The sequence below is a fragment of the Serinus canaria genome, chromosome 3, assembly GCF_022539315.1.
Source record: "Serinus canaria isolate serCan28SL12 chromosome 3, serCan2020, whole genome shotgun sequence".
NCBI lineage: Eukaryota > Metazoa > Chordata > Aves > Passeriformes > Fringillidae > Serinus > Serinus canaria.
Genome location: NC_066316.1, coordinates 13,688,772 through 13,705,283, shown reverse-complemented (window position 1 = coordinate 13,705,283; position 16,512 = coordinate 13,688,772). Strand labels below are relative to the sequence as shown.

At 39.9% G+C, this 16,512-nt stretch overlaps 2 protein-coding genes across 5 annotated transcripts in view; one reads left to right on the top strand and one right to left on the bottom strand.

Moving 5' to 3' along the window:
* The window catches only part of LOC103821325 (serine/arginine-rich splicing factor 7), a 1,055,603-nt gene that overhangs the window by 57,375 nt on the left and 981,716 nt on the right, over nt 1-16,512 (top strand). The gene's annotated exons all lie outside the window — the stretch shown is intronic.
* Nucleotides 2,380-16,512, bottom strand: part of SOS1 (SOS Ras/Rac guanine nucleotide exchange factor 1) — a 43,455-nt gene continuing 29,322 nt past the window's right edge. For all 3 annotated transcript variants that reach the window (XM_030236507.2, XM_050973228.1, XM_050973229.1), the window contains 12 exons: nt 12,781-12,862; nt 12,429-12,551; nt 12,180-12,283; nt 10,843-11,065; nt 10,061-10,180; nt 9,581-9,743; nt 9,120-9,237; nt 7,719-7,891; nt 6,763-6,879; nt 6,339-6,603; nt 5,156-5,274; nt 2,380-3,966 (listed from right to left, as the gene is read on the bottom strand). In XM_030236507.2, coding sequence (XP_030092367.1) covers nt 3,463-3,966; nt 5,156-5,274; nt 6,339-6,603; nt 6,763-6,879; nt 7,719-7,891; nt 9,120-9,237; nt 9,581-9,743; nt 10,061-10,180; nt 10,843-11,065; nt 12,180-12,283; nt 12,429-12,551; nt 12,781-12,862 — 2,111 coding nt within the window. In that variant the 3' untranslated portion in view covers nt 2,380-3,462. The remainder of the gene's footprint in view (nt 3,967-5,155; nt 5,275-6,338; nt 6,604-6,762; nt 6,880-7,718; nt 7,892-9,119; nt 9,238-9,580; nt 9,744-10,060; nt 10,181-10,842; nt 11,066-12,179; nt 12,284-12,428; nt 12,552-12,780; nt 12,863-16,512) is intronic.

The following is a 16,512-nucleotide window of genomic DNA, read 5'->3' as shown; positions in this document are numbered from 1 at the left end:
AAAAATTATTAAATAATCCCAGAATGTCACTCTGAAAGGTGAAGGATCTAAAATCCAGTGCATTAGTGCTCTTACTGAGACAGACCTCTCCTTCCCTGATTTAAGAGAGGCATGTTAGAGCAGCAGATTAGCCCACACTGAAAATGGCTTCTTGAGGATGGAGCACTCCAGTGCTTCCATGGCATCAACCCTGAAGGAGGACAATACTCCCCATTAGCAGACAAGTGTGCTGCAGGGGCTGCTGAATGCCATGACAATAATGTGTCACCATGGGGTCACTAGGCAGCACAACAGCGACCTCCCACACAGCAGCTGGACAGAGGCAAATGCTCAGCACCTGCAAAATCACCACACAATTATGGAATAGTCTGGGTTAGAAAAGAACCTTTAAAGACCTTCTAGTCCAACCCCCTGCAATGAGCAGGGACATCTTCACTTAGGTAAGAGCTGGCTGCTGAGAGCTTCCAGCCTAATTATGAATGTTTTCAGGGATAGGGCATCTTCCACCTCTGGGCTACCTGTTCCAGTGGTTCACCACAACCACTGTAAAAAACTTCTTCCTTATATTTTGTCTAAATCTACCCTCCTTTAGTTTAAAGCCTTTACTCTCTGTCCTATTGCAAGAGGCCCTGCCAAAAAAGGTTTGTCCCCAACTTTCTTATAAACCTATGAAGTTCTGCTACATAGCCCTGCCTACACAGCTTGCAGTGGTTCTGGCTGACTTTTAGCCATAAATCAGCTCTCTGCGGTAATAGAGCAATTCTCCAGGCCTCCACACAAGCACATTTCATTGTCCAGGCCACACCAGACCAAATCAAGGTCATTTTACCAAGGAGACAGAGAGCATAATTAAAATTATTTCATTTTTATGTGAAAAGTATTGTCACTAATGCAAACATGATCCAAGTAAGAAGCCATTCCAGATCAGAAATTAACAGACAGCTGCCATGACACAAACCAGTGGCTTAGCAGTTGTATTCAACTCCTAAATGCTACAGGTTTGATTCTGACCCTGTCCTTACTGTTTGCAGCTGAGTCAACACCACAATCTGTGCACTGTGACTGACTCCTGGGCTCCAAACAATGTTTACTTTAGGTTCTAGCATGGTGACCATTGTCACCTCTTGCCTAAGTATCTCACCAGGAAAGCACTTTTATCCTCCACCACAAACAGGGAACAGCATTTCCCATTTCGCAAAGGAAAGCAGAAACATACTGACATGGAGGAAACCTGCTGATTAGCAGGAGCCAAGTGAGGTCCCTCCTGACTGAGCACCCTGACCACTGGGTAGCCTGCCCTGCCTTGGCTGCACAACAGCACACACAAAAATGTGCTGAAGAAGAAATACAGATCAGAAAGTCTCAATTTATGGAGTTTTTCCTGGTAACCCACTGAGGAACTAATAATTTAGGCAACATTGCCAACAGTATGCTCAAAGTGTTTTTATCCAAAGAATCCATAACCTAAACTACACCTCCTGTGGCTTGACAGTTTTTATAAAGCTCCCATATAACGTTGTCCTCTGAAGCCAAGGTTTTGAAATCTTCACTTTTTCTTTTGCCAGAAAAAAAAGTTTCAAAACAACATTGTTAAAGACATCTAAGAAGGAATACAACTGACAATTTCAAGATCTGACTTTGGTGAAAACTGCCATTCCTGTTGATAAAATGCTTTCCCAACGTAATGACCACACCAAAGGATCAAAGGGCCCTGATCAATGGCATTGCTGAAAGCATTAAAAAAGGTGATTTCTGCCATCATTCAACTGACACTATCTATAAGAGACTCAGCTTTCCAAGATCCCGAGATGTGTTGTTCTTCCAAAGAGGATATGTGAGGGAATTTTACTTGCCCCATGAGCCATGTGAACTGAAGATGAGACACTTTATGTTTCACATACCTACTGAAGAGGACATTACAGAGCTCCTTTTCTTCAACAACTGTCATCCATTACTGACTCAGTCTGGTCTGGAGTCGAAGAGCAGCATGCAGGTTTATGGATAAACCATGTCAGAATACTTACAACAGACCTGTTTTTGTCATGTGTATTTTGGACAGAAAAAGCCACTGTAAAGATTAATGTAAGTTTGATTTTTTTCCAACATGTAATAGAGCATGTGTCATACAGGACACATGTGTCATACAGGACATTGGAAACATTTAATAAGGTATAATAACTCACTTTGGGAGTAACCCAGCCTCTCAAACATTACTGAATTATTATTTTGTAACGTGCCAGAAACACTTCTTTAGTCTCTTATTACTAAAATACATACACTGAACTAGGAAAAACATGTACCACAAGATGGGCTTTTATCCCCCTCATGCTTAACTGAAAAACTAAGTTGAACATTTGTCCATTAATAATTTAACGTATGTCAGCCAAACATATCTTTATCTTTATTTCAATTAAATTAAAAACAATCTGCAAGTATATTTATGCAACATTCACTATATACACACGATTTATGCAACTGCAAGGCAATCCTATGTATGCTGATTAATCTATTGTTAGTAAAACATGACAATAGCTATGGAAGTTGACAAGTGACTGTTTTCATGGCATGACTGAAAAAGAATAGCTACTAGCCATGAAATGGATTATCAGTAAACCTTAAAAAGAACATGACATAACCTAGCAGAGATTAACAGTCTTCTAAATGTAGTATATTTGCTTCAGATGATAGTGCTGCTTTTAAAAAAAAAAAACTGCTGTCACCTTAATGATGTAAGACTTTCATCAGCTCTATCTAAAGAAAGCAATAATTAGACATTACGCTTCCTGGCAAAAATTTATTTTTGAACTGGCACCACAGTATTTCAGAAAATAATAATAAAGTACCTCTTTGGTGAAGCCTAGGTACCCCCTACTACTCATTGTAACAACTTGTAAACAGGACCGCAATACAGTGCTTTGCCTTAATTCTAGCTCGGTTAGGTACCACAGATCTTCCTCACAGTCCTTCTCATAATTTTAGGAAGGTATTTTAAAGCAGGGAGTAAGTAAAGCAAAGGAAAATTAAGAAGGATATAAAGTTCCCTGTTTGAGATTTAAAAAAAGTGCATAATGTTTTCATTCCGAAAACTGTGCCACTGTATGGAACTGATGGATACAAGACTGTTTTCCTTCCTGTACTGGACATTATTGATCATTACACAAACACAGTCTCTGCTCATTGGCCAAAGAAGTCTCTCCAGACTGTTTTCTGGTACAATCAGCTGTCCAATTACTTTAGAACAAAGTCCTGCATACTAAAACAAGAATAGCAAGTTAACCGGGTTTTCCACTAGAAAGTCTGTTTTTGCAATTCCATTTCTGTACACTACATTTCCAACGCATTGGAGAGTTCTTAGTGTTTGGCATACACATCCCAACTCCTTGACACCACCAGGTTCAGTGCATCCATTGCCAGCAACAGACATAGCACCAGGAAAATGCGACTCCCAGCGCGAGGGACAGTTCAGGAGGAGGGGGCATTCTCCAGCAAGGGCGGCCCATCCCGATGCATCGATGGGTGCGTGTGCTCCCTTTTGTAAGTTTTTGGAGGAAGCTTTGGGATATGTTGAGAAGTGCTTTGTCGTGGAGGAATGGGTGGTCCAGCAACAGAAGGGAGGTCCACATCCTGCGGTATCAAAGGCGGCGATGGCAGATGCCTCCGTGCTACATGTGGAGAAGGTGTCTGAGGCGGAGGGGGCGTGAAGGGAGAGGGGCTGTTTGGGAAAAAGGTGTTACCAAGTTCGCTTTTTCTCCCCAGGGGTGGAGGCTGGAGGTGTAGTGGTGAGCTAGAGAAAACATCTGGAGTTCGCACAGGTTCCCGTGGCGGTAACTCGGGGGGGTTTGCAGTGGTAACACAGGAGTCAGAGATGCAGGTCCGATCAGGCACCGAGTACCTTGGAGAATACACTTTAGAGGTTGGTTGCCTAGGAGGGATTGCTGGTGGGTTGTCCAGGTGTGCAGAAGTAATCTGAGGTACACAAACACTTCAGTCAGTAAAATCCCAGAGTGGCAGCAAAGCACAGGACCCTGCTGTGAAACACAAGCCCCCTCCTGCACTGCAGATTGCTCTTAGCAGGGCTGCAGCAACACACGAGTGAACACCCAAGGGTGGAAGGAATGATGATGCACAGAGAGGGACAAGGGCAAGACAAAGAATGGTCAGTGCTAGTTCCAGGTCTGCATGCTGGGGAGGTTTGGATATCTTCCACCACCTCTCCAGTAAAAAGCACCTGGAATGGGTTAACATGCCAGGAATTTCTCCAAGAAAACTAGAAAATGGGAGAGGCCGATGATGCTGAACAGGGAAAAAAAATAAACTATGCTCAGAAGATGGAGTTAAGTACTAGCATGGTGATCACAAAGTGAACAGCTCCCAAGGTGCAGACCATAGTGACAGGATAACTGATCTCCAACACTGTATCACATACACAAGGTTTTCAAATACATTTTGGTAGAATTTCAGGTACGTTTTGGTGATGCGTCAGGTTCTGCTGACCGCTGAAGAGCCACTTATAAGCTCTCTTCAAGGACATATCTGCTCTGAAGTAATTTTGAGTAGGATTTTCAAATCTGAATTCAGAAACAAGCTTCCACTGAAATCAGGTGAAATTTGATAGTGTCTGCAACAAAGGTTGGATCAGATCCCAGATGCCAGACAAATGCAAAAGGAAAATGTAGCAATGGCTTAAGCAGGCAAGCAGACAAGATGGGTAAACAAGCACTTGAGCACTACAGGTTCAAATATTCTGGTGAAACTTTCCAGAGGACTGAGTTGTGTATAGCACTTTCCATCATTACTGTTCATCAGTTCTTACTCTTATTCTTATTTCCTAAAATGATTCTCTGAAACAACTAATCCCAGACGGAAACATCTGCCTGAAGCCTCAAGTTCTCCCAGGCAATGCAAGGGCTTGAGCATAGCACATTAGTAGATAAAACATTTCTAACCCTAAATTTAGGTCCCATCTATTGTCATTTGGTTGAGATCAAGACATAGTGAGGTAGACCTGTGAAGACCTGAAATACATGTCTGCTTACTCTTTCACATACAGTTCTTCAAAATATAATTGTACTGTCATTGAGAGTTACTTTTCTATCATACCCTGTCCCTCTTCTCCCCAAAAAACAAATGACCTTTTTCCTGCTTGCTTACTTACTTTTGATGGAGAGGATTCAGCTGGGGCAGATTCCGGTCTTCTTCGTGGAGGAACAGGAGGAGGGACAGGAGCATCATCTGAAGTTTTGGTAAAGTTTATGGATGATACAGAAGCAGATCCTAAGAGAGATAAAAAAACCCATTGATAATGCTGAACTTTTGGCTCAATATTGCTGCCAACAGAGGTGCCATGAATAACAAAGCAACTGCTCATAAAAAGCATCATGAATCAAGGAAGTGGCAAATCAAGACAATGAAACAAGCCTTTAACTTGCAGCTGCCCGAGAAACTGCTTTTCTGAACTGCAAAGATCAATGTGGCCATCAGCTCCTGAATTTTCTTAAGTAATCCTTGAGACTAAAACCACACCACAAACTTCTTCTTATGTCACAACAGCACTAAAATAATATCCTGAACCTGCAGTCAATGGACCCAACAACAAAGAAATCCTTTCTCCAGAGGCTTTCCGAAGACCAGGCTTGGACACTCAGAAATGGCACAGTTCTGCTAAGGAACTTCTGCCTTTAGGAAGTCCTTTCGCCTCCTTGTGGCAATCAGCTGAACACAGCAGTAATCTCTGAAAACCCTTGTATGTGAAAGGAGCCTATATCCATTATTAAATACTGAGGGCACACCATAAAATATGAGCTTCCTTTTATGAGCTTTCCTATCGGGAAAGACAGAAGAAAAAGAGGTGTGGATAGGTCCTGAGGGATTTAAAGCACGCAAATACTGATTTTAAGTTCTGCAGGAAAACTATCCATGTACACTGAAATCAGTTCTGAATTGCAGGCAGCAGAATAAGGCACCTACAAACAATTCATTTTGTATTCTCAGTGTTCACCACCAGATACTCACCAAATACATTCACACAAATACATATGGCAGCAAATCCCACAAGTTTGTTTGGGACATACATGGGCCCTAGAGATTACCTCTGCCTTCAGTTTTGACAGGTACTCCAAAGACTTGTACAGTCCCTATGTAACACATCTAATTCTGTTCAGTTTCTCTTTTACAACAAAAACTTTTTAAAGAAAAAGTGAGTAAGAAATATTGAAAGTTTTTGATGCTGCAAGGAGACAAAATCAATGATTTCTACAGTCACTTGAGAAGGCTAAACCTGATTTCCCCTGCCTAGCACCACCAAACGTGAGTGGCACGTGCTGTCTGTGAGCACCTACGTGTATGGAAAGGACTGGAGGGGTCCGAGTCGAAGACGCTGCAGGCGTCCGTGGTGCTGGAAGTGGCAGAGGCAGGGGGTGGGGTCAGCGGGGTCCGCGGCGAGTTTGGGGCCGACGCCGTGGTTTCCGTCTCGCTCTCGGGGATGCGGCTGTAGCTGATTTTCCTTGGCTCCTGCTGCAGGGGTGTGGGATGTCTCATGGTACCTGGCCTTGGATTAGAGGGACGAACACCTGGGGACTTGAGAGGGTAGCTGTACTTCTTGGGCTGAAATGACACAAAATATCAACCAAAATCAAAAGGCCGTGGGATCACTTAAACGTAGCTTTGTAGTTATGAAGTCAGAGATCTGAAATGACTTCTGCCATCTATGCAAGACAAATGTAAGCACTTTCTGAGAAATAAATACAAAAATTGAATACTAACAAATCTTGGAGGAGGCTTGACATTTCGTGGCTCTATCTCCAGTGACTTGTTGAAGAGATAATCTGTAAATTCTGTCTCCACGCTGTTTCCCATTGGATTCAGGTTTTCAAAAAATCTCTGCAACACAAGAAGGCAGACAACTTGTCAGCTAAGATGCTTCTTAATACTGCTTGTTTCTACAGCACAAATGATCCCAACTGTTCAAGAGAGGAGAGAAAATGCTGGAGTCAGAGGTAATGCCAGACTTAAGCTATTAAATCTGCTTGTTGTCAGGCCTTTTCTGGACATTGCTACTGCTATGCTTGGCCTGAAAACCAGCTGTGCAAGTACTCTAAATGCTTTCTGCAGTGCAAAATCAGACCAGGTTTGCTCAAACAATTCCAGCTAAAGCTGCAAACAATCCATCTTTACACTGATGCAGGGAAGATTGCTCCCATAGTCCATTCTATCAAAGCCGGTGGAGAACAAATAAAAAAAACCTTGCAGAATCTCTTAAGATAACCTGTCCTGTGACTCTCTGGAAGCACTCAGCTCAAAAGATGGTAAGAAAAAAAAGAAAAAAGGAAGAAAGGAAAGCAACCAGAATCAACACATTATGTAAACACAGTGCTATCAGGTAAACACGGAACATAAAGGCAGTGTAACAGAGGAGGCTCACTGGACAAATGATTGCAACTGAGTGAAGGACAATGAGAATCTGCCAGTTTCAGTTCCTGTCCAACACTGATCAATAAGAAGACAGACCAATGTCCCAACAACTGATAAAAAATGAAACAAACCCAAGAAACTGCAAGCATTAAGCTTTCTGCCCTTTCTTACACCGAGACCCAAGAGAGGTTTTATGACAGGTCTTCTGCTCATCTCTGATCCAGTCAGACTGAATCTATGTGAATTCAGTCTGTCCTTATGGTCTGTCAGCTGACAGAATCACCACAGAAGGAAATTGTGTCACTTACCCTGATGTCAAATTCCACTCTTAAACAATATGGCTGGTTCTGGTACTGCTGGATCTCCCCTGTTATCTCAGCCACCTTCCTTCTCTTGCTGAAGTTTATAAGGTCTTTCCCATGGCGCTTGAGAAATTCAGGATTGCCTTCTTCTGTTTTCAAAATGTTGGTTAAGTAAATCCCTAAACAGCACACAGAAGAGGTTTTCAACACAGAGTACAAAACAAGGAGGAAGTCGTGACTGGAATACAAGGAATTCTTAAAAAAATTAATTTGTGCACTGCAATTATTTAGAAAAGCCTTTGTTAGGGTCAACAAGAGAACTGCACCTCACCTTCCTAGAAGGGCAACAATTTAAATATTTTAACATGCTTTTTCAGGAAGATGCCTTTTTGCGTTGAAGTCCCAAAGCCCGTGCATCTTTCTATGGTTTAGGAAGTTCACAAATTCAACACTAAAAGGGGACACTGAACAGGAGTGCTTTCTCCTAACTCCTCTTCTCCATTAGACACCCAGCTAAACTCCAAAAATTATTTTCAAGTTTTATCCTGGCTTCATAATTGCATCAAATAATTTGAAGATTAGGAAGGAAAAAGTGCTCTCCACTTCACAGATCATGTGTCTGGAATTGTCATTATGACTTGAGAGAAATAACTGAAGCTATTCACATGTGATCCTGCTAACCTCTACTCATCTCTGAAGCAGGACAGAAGGTTTCTTAGTTGATCTTATCTTTCTTTGCAGAGCTCTGGAGTATATCTTTCCCCAATCTGCAAAAGGCCAAAAAAGCCATCAACATTATTTTCTTTCAGTTTTGGCTTGAAGCCTATGTTGGACAAGTGCACTGTCCAGACTTGGAACTGATCTGTAGCAGACACTTAAGTGTGACATGTGCTTAGCATCACAATCTGCTAAATGTCAGCAATCTACTTCAAAGAAGATCTGTTAAATCTGATGACAAAGAGGATGCTTGCCTTCCAAACTCTGTACAGAAATAAGACTTTTAATAGAAACGAGACTCTAGCTGTATTTCTTGGAACACTTGATGAGGAAGAGGATCTTTCTTTTTCTCCCAGTCAATGGCAGTAATATTTCTGTGACTGCCTTCTATTGAGAGTATATCTGGTTGTAACAGTTCAAACCACACTCAAGGTAAAAATCAGCAAATATGGATATTGCATAAAATAGGATATTGCAGATATACTTATTTTTACTGCAAATAATATCTTCCATGAATAGTCACTTTGGAGTTTTTGTCACATATTCGTGCCTGGGCACCTGGAATTCCAACCCACCTGTCCTGTTAAAGCTGACTTTTCTCTCTGTTGTTCATAGTCTGTTTAGTCCCTTAGCTCAATACTTTCCAAATGTTAATGTGGGACACGGCTCATCCAAACCACATATACTCACCAAAAAAAGGCACACAAGGAGGATTAATGGACCTGAGTTTTGCCAAGTATTTCTTATAATGGTCCTCACTCAGCTCATAAGCTTCTTCTAAGATCTTCTTCTGGCGACTTGGAATTTGCTTAAAAGGGAGATCAAACAGGTGATTTGGAAAGAGAAGATAAAGGCATGGCCCAGCAACAGTACTGAAAGTAATGGTCTCCCACTGGCACTTGAATCAGGGACACTGACACGAGGACACTGCCCCACCATCCTGAGATTCCTTTCTTAAGTGGGAATGGATTTCTTGCTTCTGAAACCAAGGAAAAAACCCTCTCTCTTACACCCTGGTTGATTCATTTCTTGGGGGATTTACTTTCCTTGCTCCTTGGAAGCAAATGCTTACTGACAAGACAGGCTTTCAGTGCAGCCAAGGTACCCTGCATGACACTGCCATAGCAAAAGTGGAAAACATTTCACTGTACCTCAAATGTGTGATCCAACCTATAAACTGCTGCGGAGTTCATAGCACTGACAATCTCAAGGACACCATTAAAGTTGTTTAGCTCTTGAAAAACTTGCAGGATCTCAATTATCCGGCTCACTACAATTACTCTTTCCTCTAGGTTTTCTGTTTCTACAATGCATCTAAATACACAAGAACATTGGGGTTTGTATTAAAGTGCTGATGAGGTTTCCAAAGTCAAATATTAACTTGTAACACAAACAAATATGATTTTATCAAATTACTTAAGGTAGTTCTGAAAATGTTTTGTTGGAGATTTGAAAATATTCTAAGAATACAAGGCTTGAGACCACTATATTAAATTTCTCACAGGGACCAGTTTTAGCATCTAAACACCAAAACAGGAATTCTCCTAGAACAGAATTTTTCACAGTATACTTGTGAATGGTCTGTAAATGTCTAGATATGGAGTAGGTGCAGATTCAGGAAAGTCACTTACTTTTCAAACCACAGAGTTAGGTTAGTTGTATGCCTTATCATTTTGAGAAGGTTGGGAGAATTAATTTCTTTATCTTCCTTTGTCCACACACTTCCAACTAGTTCTGATGGCTGCACAGCTCTGGAAAAGTAGATGTTTTATCAAAAAATGTAACTAAAAGCAGGAAGGTGTTATTTTTCCAAACCCTCATGATTTTCAATGAATTTGGAATTCATATTTAGAAATAAATTCTTACAGTATTCCTTCTACAATGTTAGGCTGCCCTCATGACTAAATGATATTTCTACACTTCTTTTTTAGACTATAGATATTTCTTAATGTATGTCACTCTTAACCACCTCTGTTCATCTAAATGAAGAACGAAATCTCCATCTCATTCACCATAATAAAATGTGAGCTCCAATGCCTGAATAATATCTTACAGACAGCTGATGAGATCTGACACAGTCCTTAATATGCTACACAAAGCAGGATGTGAAGAAAACTGATTTAATAACTGTTCATACTTCTCAAAGATTGATCTACTCGGAAAATACCAAGAGAAAGTTGGAGCACAAGACAATTAACAGTATGCAACAGTCACATACTGCACATTAACTTGGGGAGGGTTAAACAAATATTGTATTTAAGAGAGCTTCCTCTGAAAAAATGGAAATTAATAGGCACCACTGGTAATGTCCCTTAATTTCTGTGGGGCTTCACATCAGAGGCCCACAGAAACAATTTCAGGCATGGAGAATATTTTGATTTGTGCCATGTGTTTCTTAGTGGAGGAAAGTTACCTGTAAAAATCTGACTCCAGTAAAGTGAGCTGCCGAGCGATTTCTATGGGATGCAGAGTGAGCAAGTCAAAAGTCTCTGTGTGGCCTGGTTTGCTGATGTGCCACTCAATTGCTGGAGGGGGGCTCTCAAAAGTGATGTTGTGGCTCGGCCCAATGGCTTGTGCCTGCTTTTTCCTGTTGATTATCTTTGTGATGGATTCAACCCACTTCTTCATGGCTTTGCCTAGCACACAGAGAAAATTACTATTTAGTTAATACTATTTTTCCTAAGACATCAATATAATTCAGGAATCTTTGGATGTACCCCAAAACCTACTAAATTAAAGCAATCATATTTTCTTTAGGATTGGCATTCTCTATACAAATGTAGAAGTATTCAAAGACAGAAAGAATTCAACAGCCAATGCTGAGCACAACTTTGCCTAAGCACAAATCAGAACACCCAAATTAGACTTCTGCTCTGATTTAGGTGCTTTTCTTTCTTTTCTGAGTTTACAGTGAGATTTTGGGAACAAACCTTGCTTTGACCAAAATGCACTTCTGCAAACACCTTGAACTTTCTAGTCTGGGCAAGAGCACGTGATTACCTCAGACAACCTAGAAAGTCAAAATAACAAACAGGGAGAAGCTTCTTCCCGTACTGCATTTACCATCAAAGCTGAGAATAAAACTGAAAGGCCAAAAGCCTTTTTAGCCCTGCACCATAAGAATTTCATGCACCAGTCCACTGAAAATTCATCAGTAACATCCACTGAATTAGCTGCCTCATTCTCCCCTCTTTTTAGTGGCTAAATAACCACTAAGTACTTCTCTGACACAGTCTTTTCCTACAAATTGCTGCTGTGTCTGTCTTGGCTTTATTTAAAAGGAAACAGGAAAAGCCTGTACAATCACAACAGCAAGGTGCCCTACAGTTCTAATATGCACTGTGAGGTAGCTGGAAACTCTTGTTTCAAAGAAATAATGGTTTCCACCATCCAATTTTACAAAAATTACCCCTGTGTAAAGTTTAAAATGACAATCAAAGCAATTATTCTGTCCTGATCATGACTCGGTTCTTATTATTTTTTATTATTTCAGTCCCTCTACAACAAAACTCAATTTATGTAAATAAAAATCATTATTCTGAACAAGAGCCAGATTTTGAATAATAGTGTGTGTGGGGGCTTAATGAAAGTCTATTTCACACTCTTTATGAAGTATTTAATAATAATACTTATTATTTAATAAGTATTTTAAAATGTCCTGTTTTTCCTGAAAGCAAACTTGATCAAACTCAGTATCTTTGAAATGGGATGCTTTAGGATAAATGTCAGCACTAAAGGAACTGTAAATACCTCTTACTGTTCCAATGAACTCCTCCAAACGTTTCAGAAGGTCAGCATCTCTTTCAAAGTCATAGAAATGGTGCTCCACCCAGTGTCGACACACATTTAATACTCTGCAAAAGCAAAGAATAAAGAAACACTCTAGAGCCCAGTCTATCTTCCCTGTCAAAGCAGCTGCAAGAAAGGCCACTGGCAGCACCAGGAGCCAGTGCAGCCAAAAGGTGGCACTTCAGAAGGAATTCAGGGTGGCTCACTCACCGTAGCTGCACAGGTTGAATGTACTCTTTCCTAAACCTTTTCAGCTCCGCACTAAGGGGTTGGTCTCCGTTCTCCATGGCAATACGGTCGGCTTCTGTTGGCTCAGGCTCTGGAATTTCAAATCTAGCACAGAAGATGGGTGTGAGCACTAGGCCTCTGTTACACCAGTCTTGGACACAAGCTTCTGGATATAAACTTGTACATTTTACTGGCAATCCTTGAATTGGACAACTTTTTAAAAAGGTGTTTGAAGTGACTCAAAACCAACTGGAAAGCCAGAATCTTACACACTCCAAGTAAAAAGAAAAAAAAAATGCACTTCATAAGAACAGTATTTTTAACAGTGGCATACCTTTCTATTAGCAAACTCAGCAACTCTTGAGGTCTACAGAAGGATCTATATGTTGTGAGAAAAGTCCGAACAAAGTTGGGATCTAAGACAAAGAATAATTTTACACTTATGTCAGCAATTACCTGTTTTTTTCTTTTACAATAACTTCAATTATCCGTTAAAATTAAGGATGTCACCCTATCAACTTAGAGAGAAGATGATGTAAACCAAAATGGCTTTGCTAACAGTTCAAAACCTCCTAAAATAGCAATACAAAGCAGAACTTAAAAATTATTTTCATTCTGTTGAAGGTTCACAACAATGACTTTTTTCCTCCCCCTTCAATTGTTAAAAGACAGGATTATTTTCCAATGACTTTGAAATTAATGAATAGATGATTTTATTTATGAGTAAACAACTTTGGTTTTGACAGTGATTGGGACATGAGAACTCAAAAAACACATCAAGTCACTTTGCACTAGACAGAAATGGCCTCTTCCAGGGGAGAATATTTCCCCTAAACTGGCACAACTGATAACCACTCATGGTTCAGGCAGCCTAGATATTTTTTCACCTGACTGCTATGTTAGAGTTTATATTTATTTCACTTCTAGAAAATCAACTGATTTCATTTAAATTGACTAATGACATATCAATCCATTTAAAATATCAAAATTGTCTTAAAAACAATCAGAAAACCAAAGTGTCTCTCGTAATTACAAAAGCAAACCCATTTGTTTCAAATATGAGGAAATGCAGTGACAGCTCACTGGCACTGCACAGAGCTGACTAGAAACAAGGCTAACACTGTTATCACTGAACAGAATTAATGAACAGATTGCAACAGCTTTGCATATTAAATCCCTATCCAGATTTGAAAACCGAACCCCAGCTGGTCACTGTCCTAACACACAGTGGCTGAAGAGGAGCTCACAGGACTTGAAGCAAGAATTCCTGTAGGCTATAACATGTAGGATAAAAAGGCTGCATTATTTGACTTAATGCTCTACTGGATTTGTTTCCTGAAATAAATGGATTTTTAAGAGCTGCTTAAAAATCCTCCTTAACTCTTTACCAGCATCTTGTCCATTTGAATGAACATTCCAACTTCCTTAGATCCCACTGAGTTGTTCATTTGGGCAGCAGTTTACTGTGATGTGCTGCACACCTTAACTGTGCCATGTAGCACAGCATTTCCTTGCAATTTTGTTGCATAATTCTCATTCCTTAAACAATTGGCTATTCTGCTTCTCACATGTCCTTCATAACTCCATTTTCCTAATCATAACCCCTCTCCCACCAGTCCTTGAAACTGTACAGTCCAAAATTATTTCCAAAGGCAGAACTCCAATACTTTTTGCACAAAAAAGGTCATCCCTGTTCACATAATCTTCATCATGAAAACACACACATTCTGCTGTGCTAAAGAAGCTCAATAACTCACACTTGCAGAGCTTGCAATCTGTACACAGCACCTACTCTAAAAAAGAGATTTTGTCCACACAAAAAAAAAAGAAGCTTCCATAGCAATTAAGATCTTCAGATCACAGCAAGCTCTGAGTTGTACCTATTGTTATTTACAGGTAGGGTCAGCATATAAATCCACAATACACATTGAATTTCAAATGAAGTAAATCAGAAAATCAAATCTAACTTTGTTATCTTACTAGCAACGACTGTGACTCAAAATAGTGTACAATATATGAGTAAGTGTTAAAAAAATACAGACAACACCAGTTAGCCAGGATGTCTGCTCATGTGATAATTCTCTCTTCAATGCAGCCAATTTGAAAGCTAAAAAAGAACAATAACTGTTCTATGAGGATTTATAAATAATCACCCTTGAATTCCTTAAGAAAGGAAACGGACACTATGATGACGCACAAGCACTCAACATATCTAAGCTTTAAAAATAGAAGAGTGCTGCCCTATAGATAAAAAAAATGCCATGACTTTAAAATGTTGGTACCACCTAATCCAGCTGCTTTGAAACAAGAACTGGGCAAGAGGAGATAATGAATGCAAAACCACATTAAAACAAGGAAAACTCACCAGAATATGCAAATAGGGTCAGAACCTGAACTTCTAATTGCAGGGCAATTTTTCTCATGTAAAAATGCATGGAAAACTGCTTCTGCAGACAAGATTTCTCTCTGTTTTGCTGCTCCACCACAGGATAGTTTGGACAGTCTGCCACACCTTGTGACCAGGTAGACATCAGGGCTGCCTCCCTGTCTGAGCTGTTGTAGAAGCTGGATGCCTCCCACCCCTCTAAGAATTGTTTCCTTAGAGCTGTCCCTGTTGCACAGCAAAGAAATTTTGGCTGATAAAATGGTTTCTCATTTGTCAAGGGGGTGAGGGATGACAAATAAAAGGTCCAACACCTGCATCTACAAATGAGATGGACTGTGTGGATCCTCATATATTACAAAAAACTGAGACCTGATTTGACTACAACAACAACTAAACTGCAACAAATTTGTATGACCTTTGCGAAGTGTACCTGCAATTATTTCTTACACCACTTAACCTACAAAGATAAAAACCTAGAGAAAAGCCACAGCTATAGTAAATACTGTCTTTAGACTGGCAGATCAAGGGCTGCCATAACCAGTCACACTGAATTTCAGAAAATTGCCTCAGAAAGGTAAACATCTGCTGTTCTGGCATTTGGATATAAAGCCAATAAAGACTTTAAAGATCACCATCACAGATACACAATCCTGTGTGGGGCAAGAGAAGCATTTCTACAGTCTGTAGCAATTTGGTTACATATCACCAAGGCACTCATCTTCCCAGGTCCCCATGCAGAGGAAAAGCCTTTAACTCAGCTGATAAATGTGTGAAAGAGCTAACCTGGTACTCTGGAGAATTACTGCCCTACTCACTGCATCTCACAAGATGCAACAAACCCCTGAATGATTTACATCACAAATGGATCATGTTTCCTGTACAGCAGAGCATTTTTGGTTGAGTCACTATCTTTTATTTCTTTGCTGCCCTGGAAAAGACTGCACAGAATTGTGAGAACAATCATGTTTTTCCTCACAGATAACCAATTATAAAACAGAAGGTATAGAAGATAAGAGGGTTGAGAAATTAGGCACACTGTAGCAATGCAGCATCACATCCACTAAGATGATTAAGGCTACAAAGACAAGCTACATACATTATAAGACAACTATTTTTATCCTTTTGGTCAAAGTCTTTCAGGCCACCTCTCAGTACCTATATTCTCAGTTTTCTCATACAATACTTTTAGCTAATTTTTTTGCAAAGGCAGTGCTAAGTTTAAAAATAATAATAGTGAAGTGTATCCCTTTTTCTAAGGCTGAGTTGTTTGATTTTAACTTTCAAGACTTATGACATAAATTATGTCATAAATCATGCCTATAAAAAACAAGGCCAAGAGCTAGAAGTTTAAAAAGTTACAAGAAAATGAAGACAGCTACAAAACTGCTCAAATAAAAACTGCCAACACAATATTGCATTTGGCTTTCTGGTAAATGTTAGGAAAATTAAAAGAAGAGCAAGAATAGTAATGGAGTGAAGAGATTAAATATAAGTATTTAAAAAAGTAAACAGAGCACTAAACTACAGAAATTATATTCTGCTTACTGCTCACTTCTTTCAAACAAATATTACTGATCTATGCAGGGTATCTAGGACTGAGCTGCAGAAGAACAATCTGCAACAATTAAGAGTGTAAAAAGGAAGAAAAAAAATTGTTGAATATGAAAAGCACTAATACCA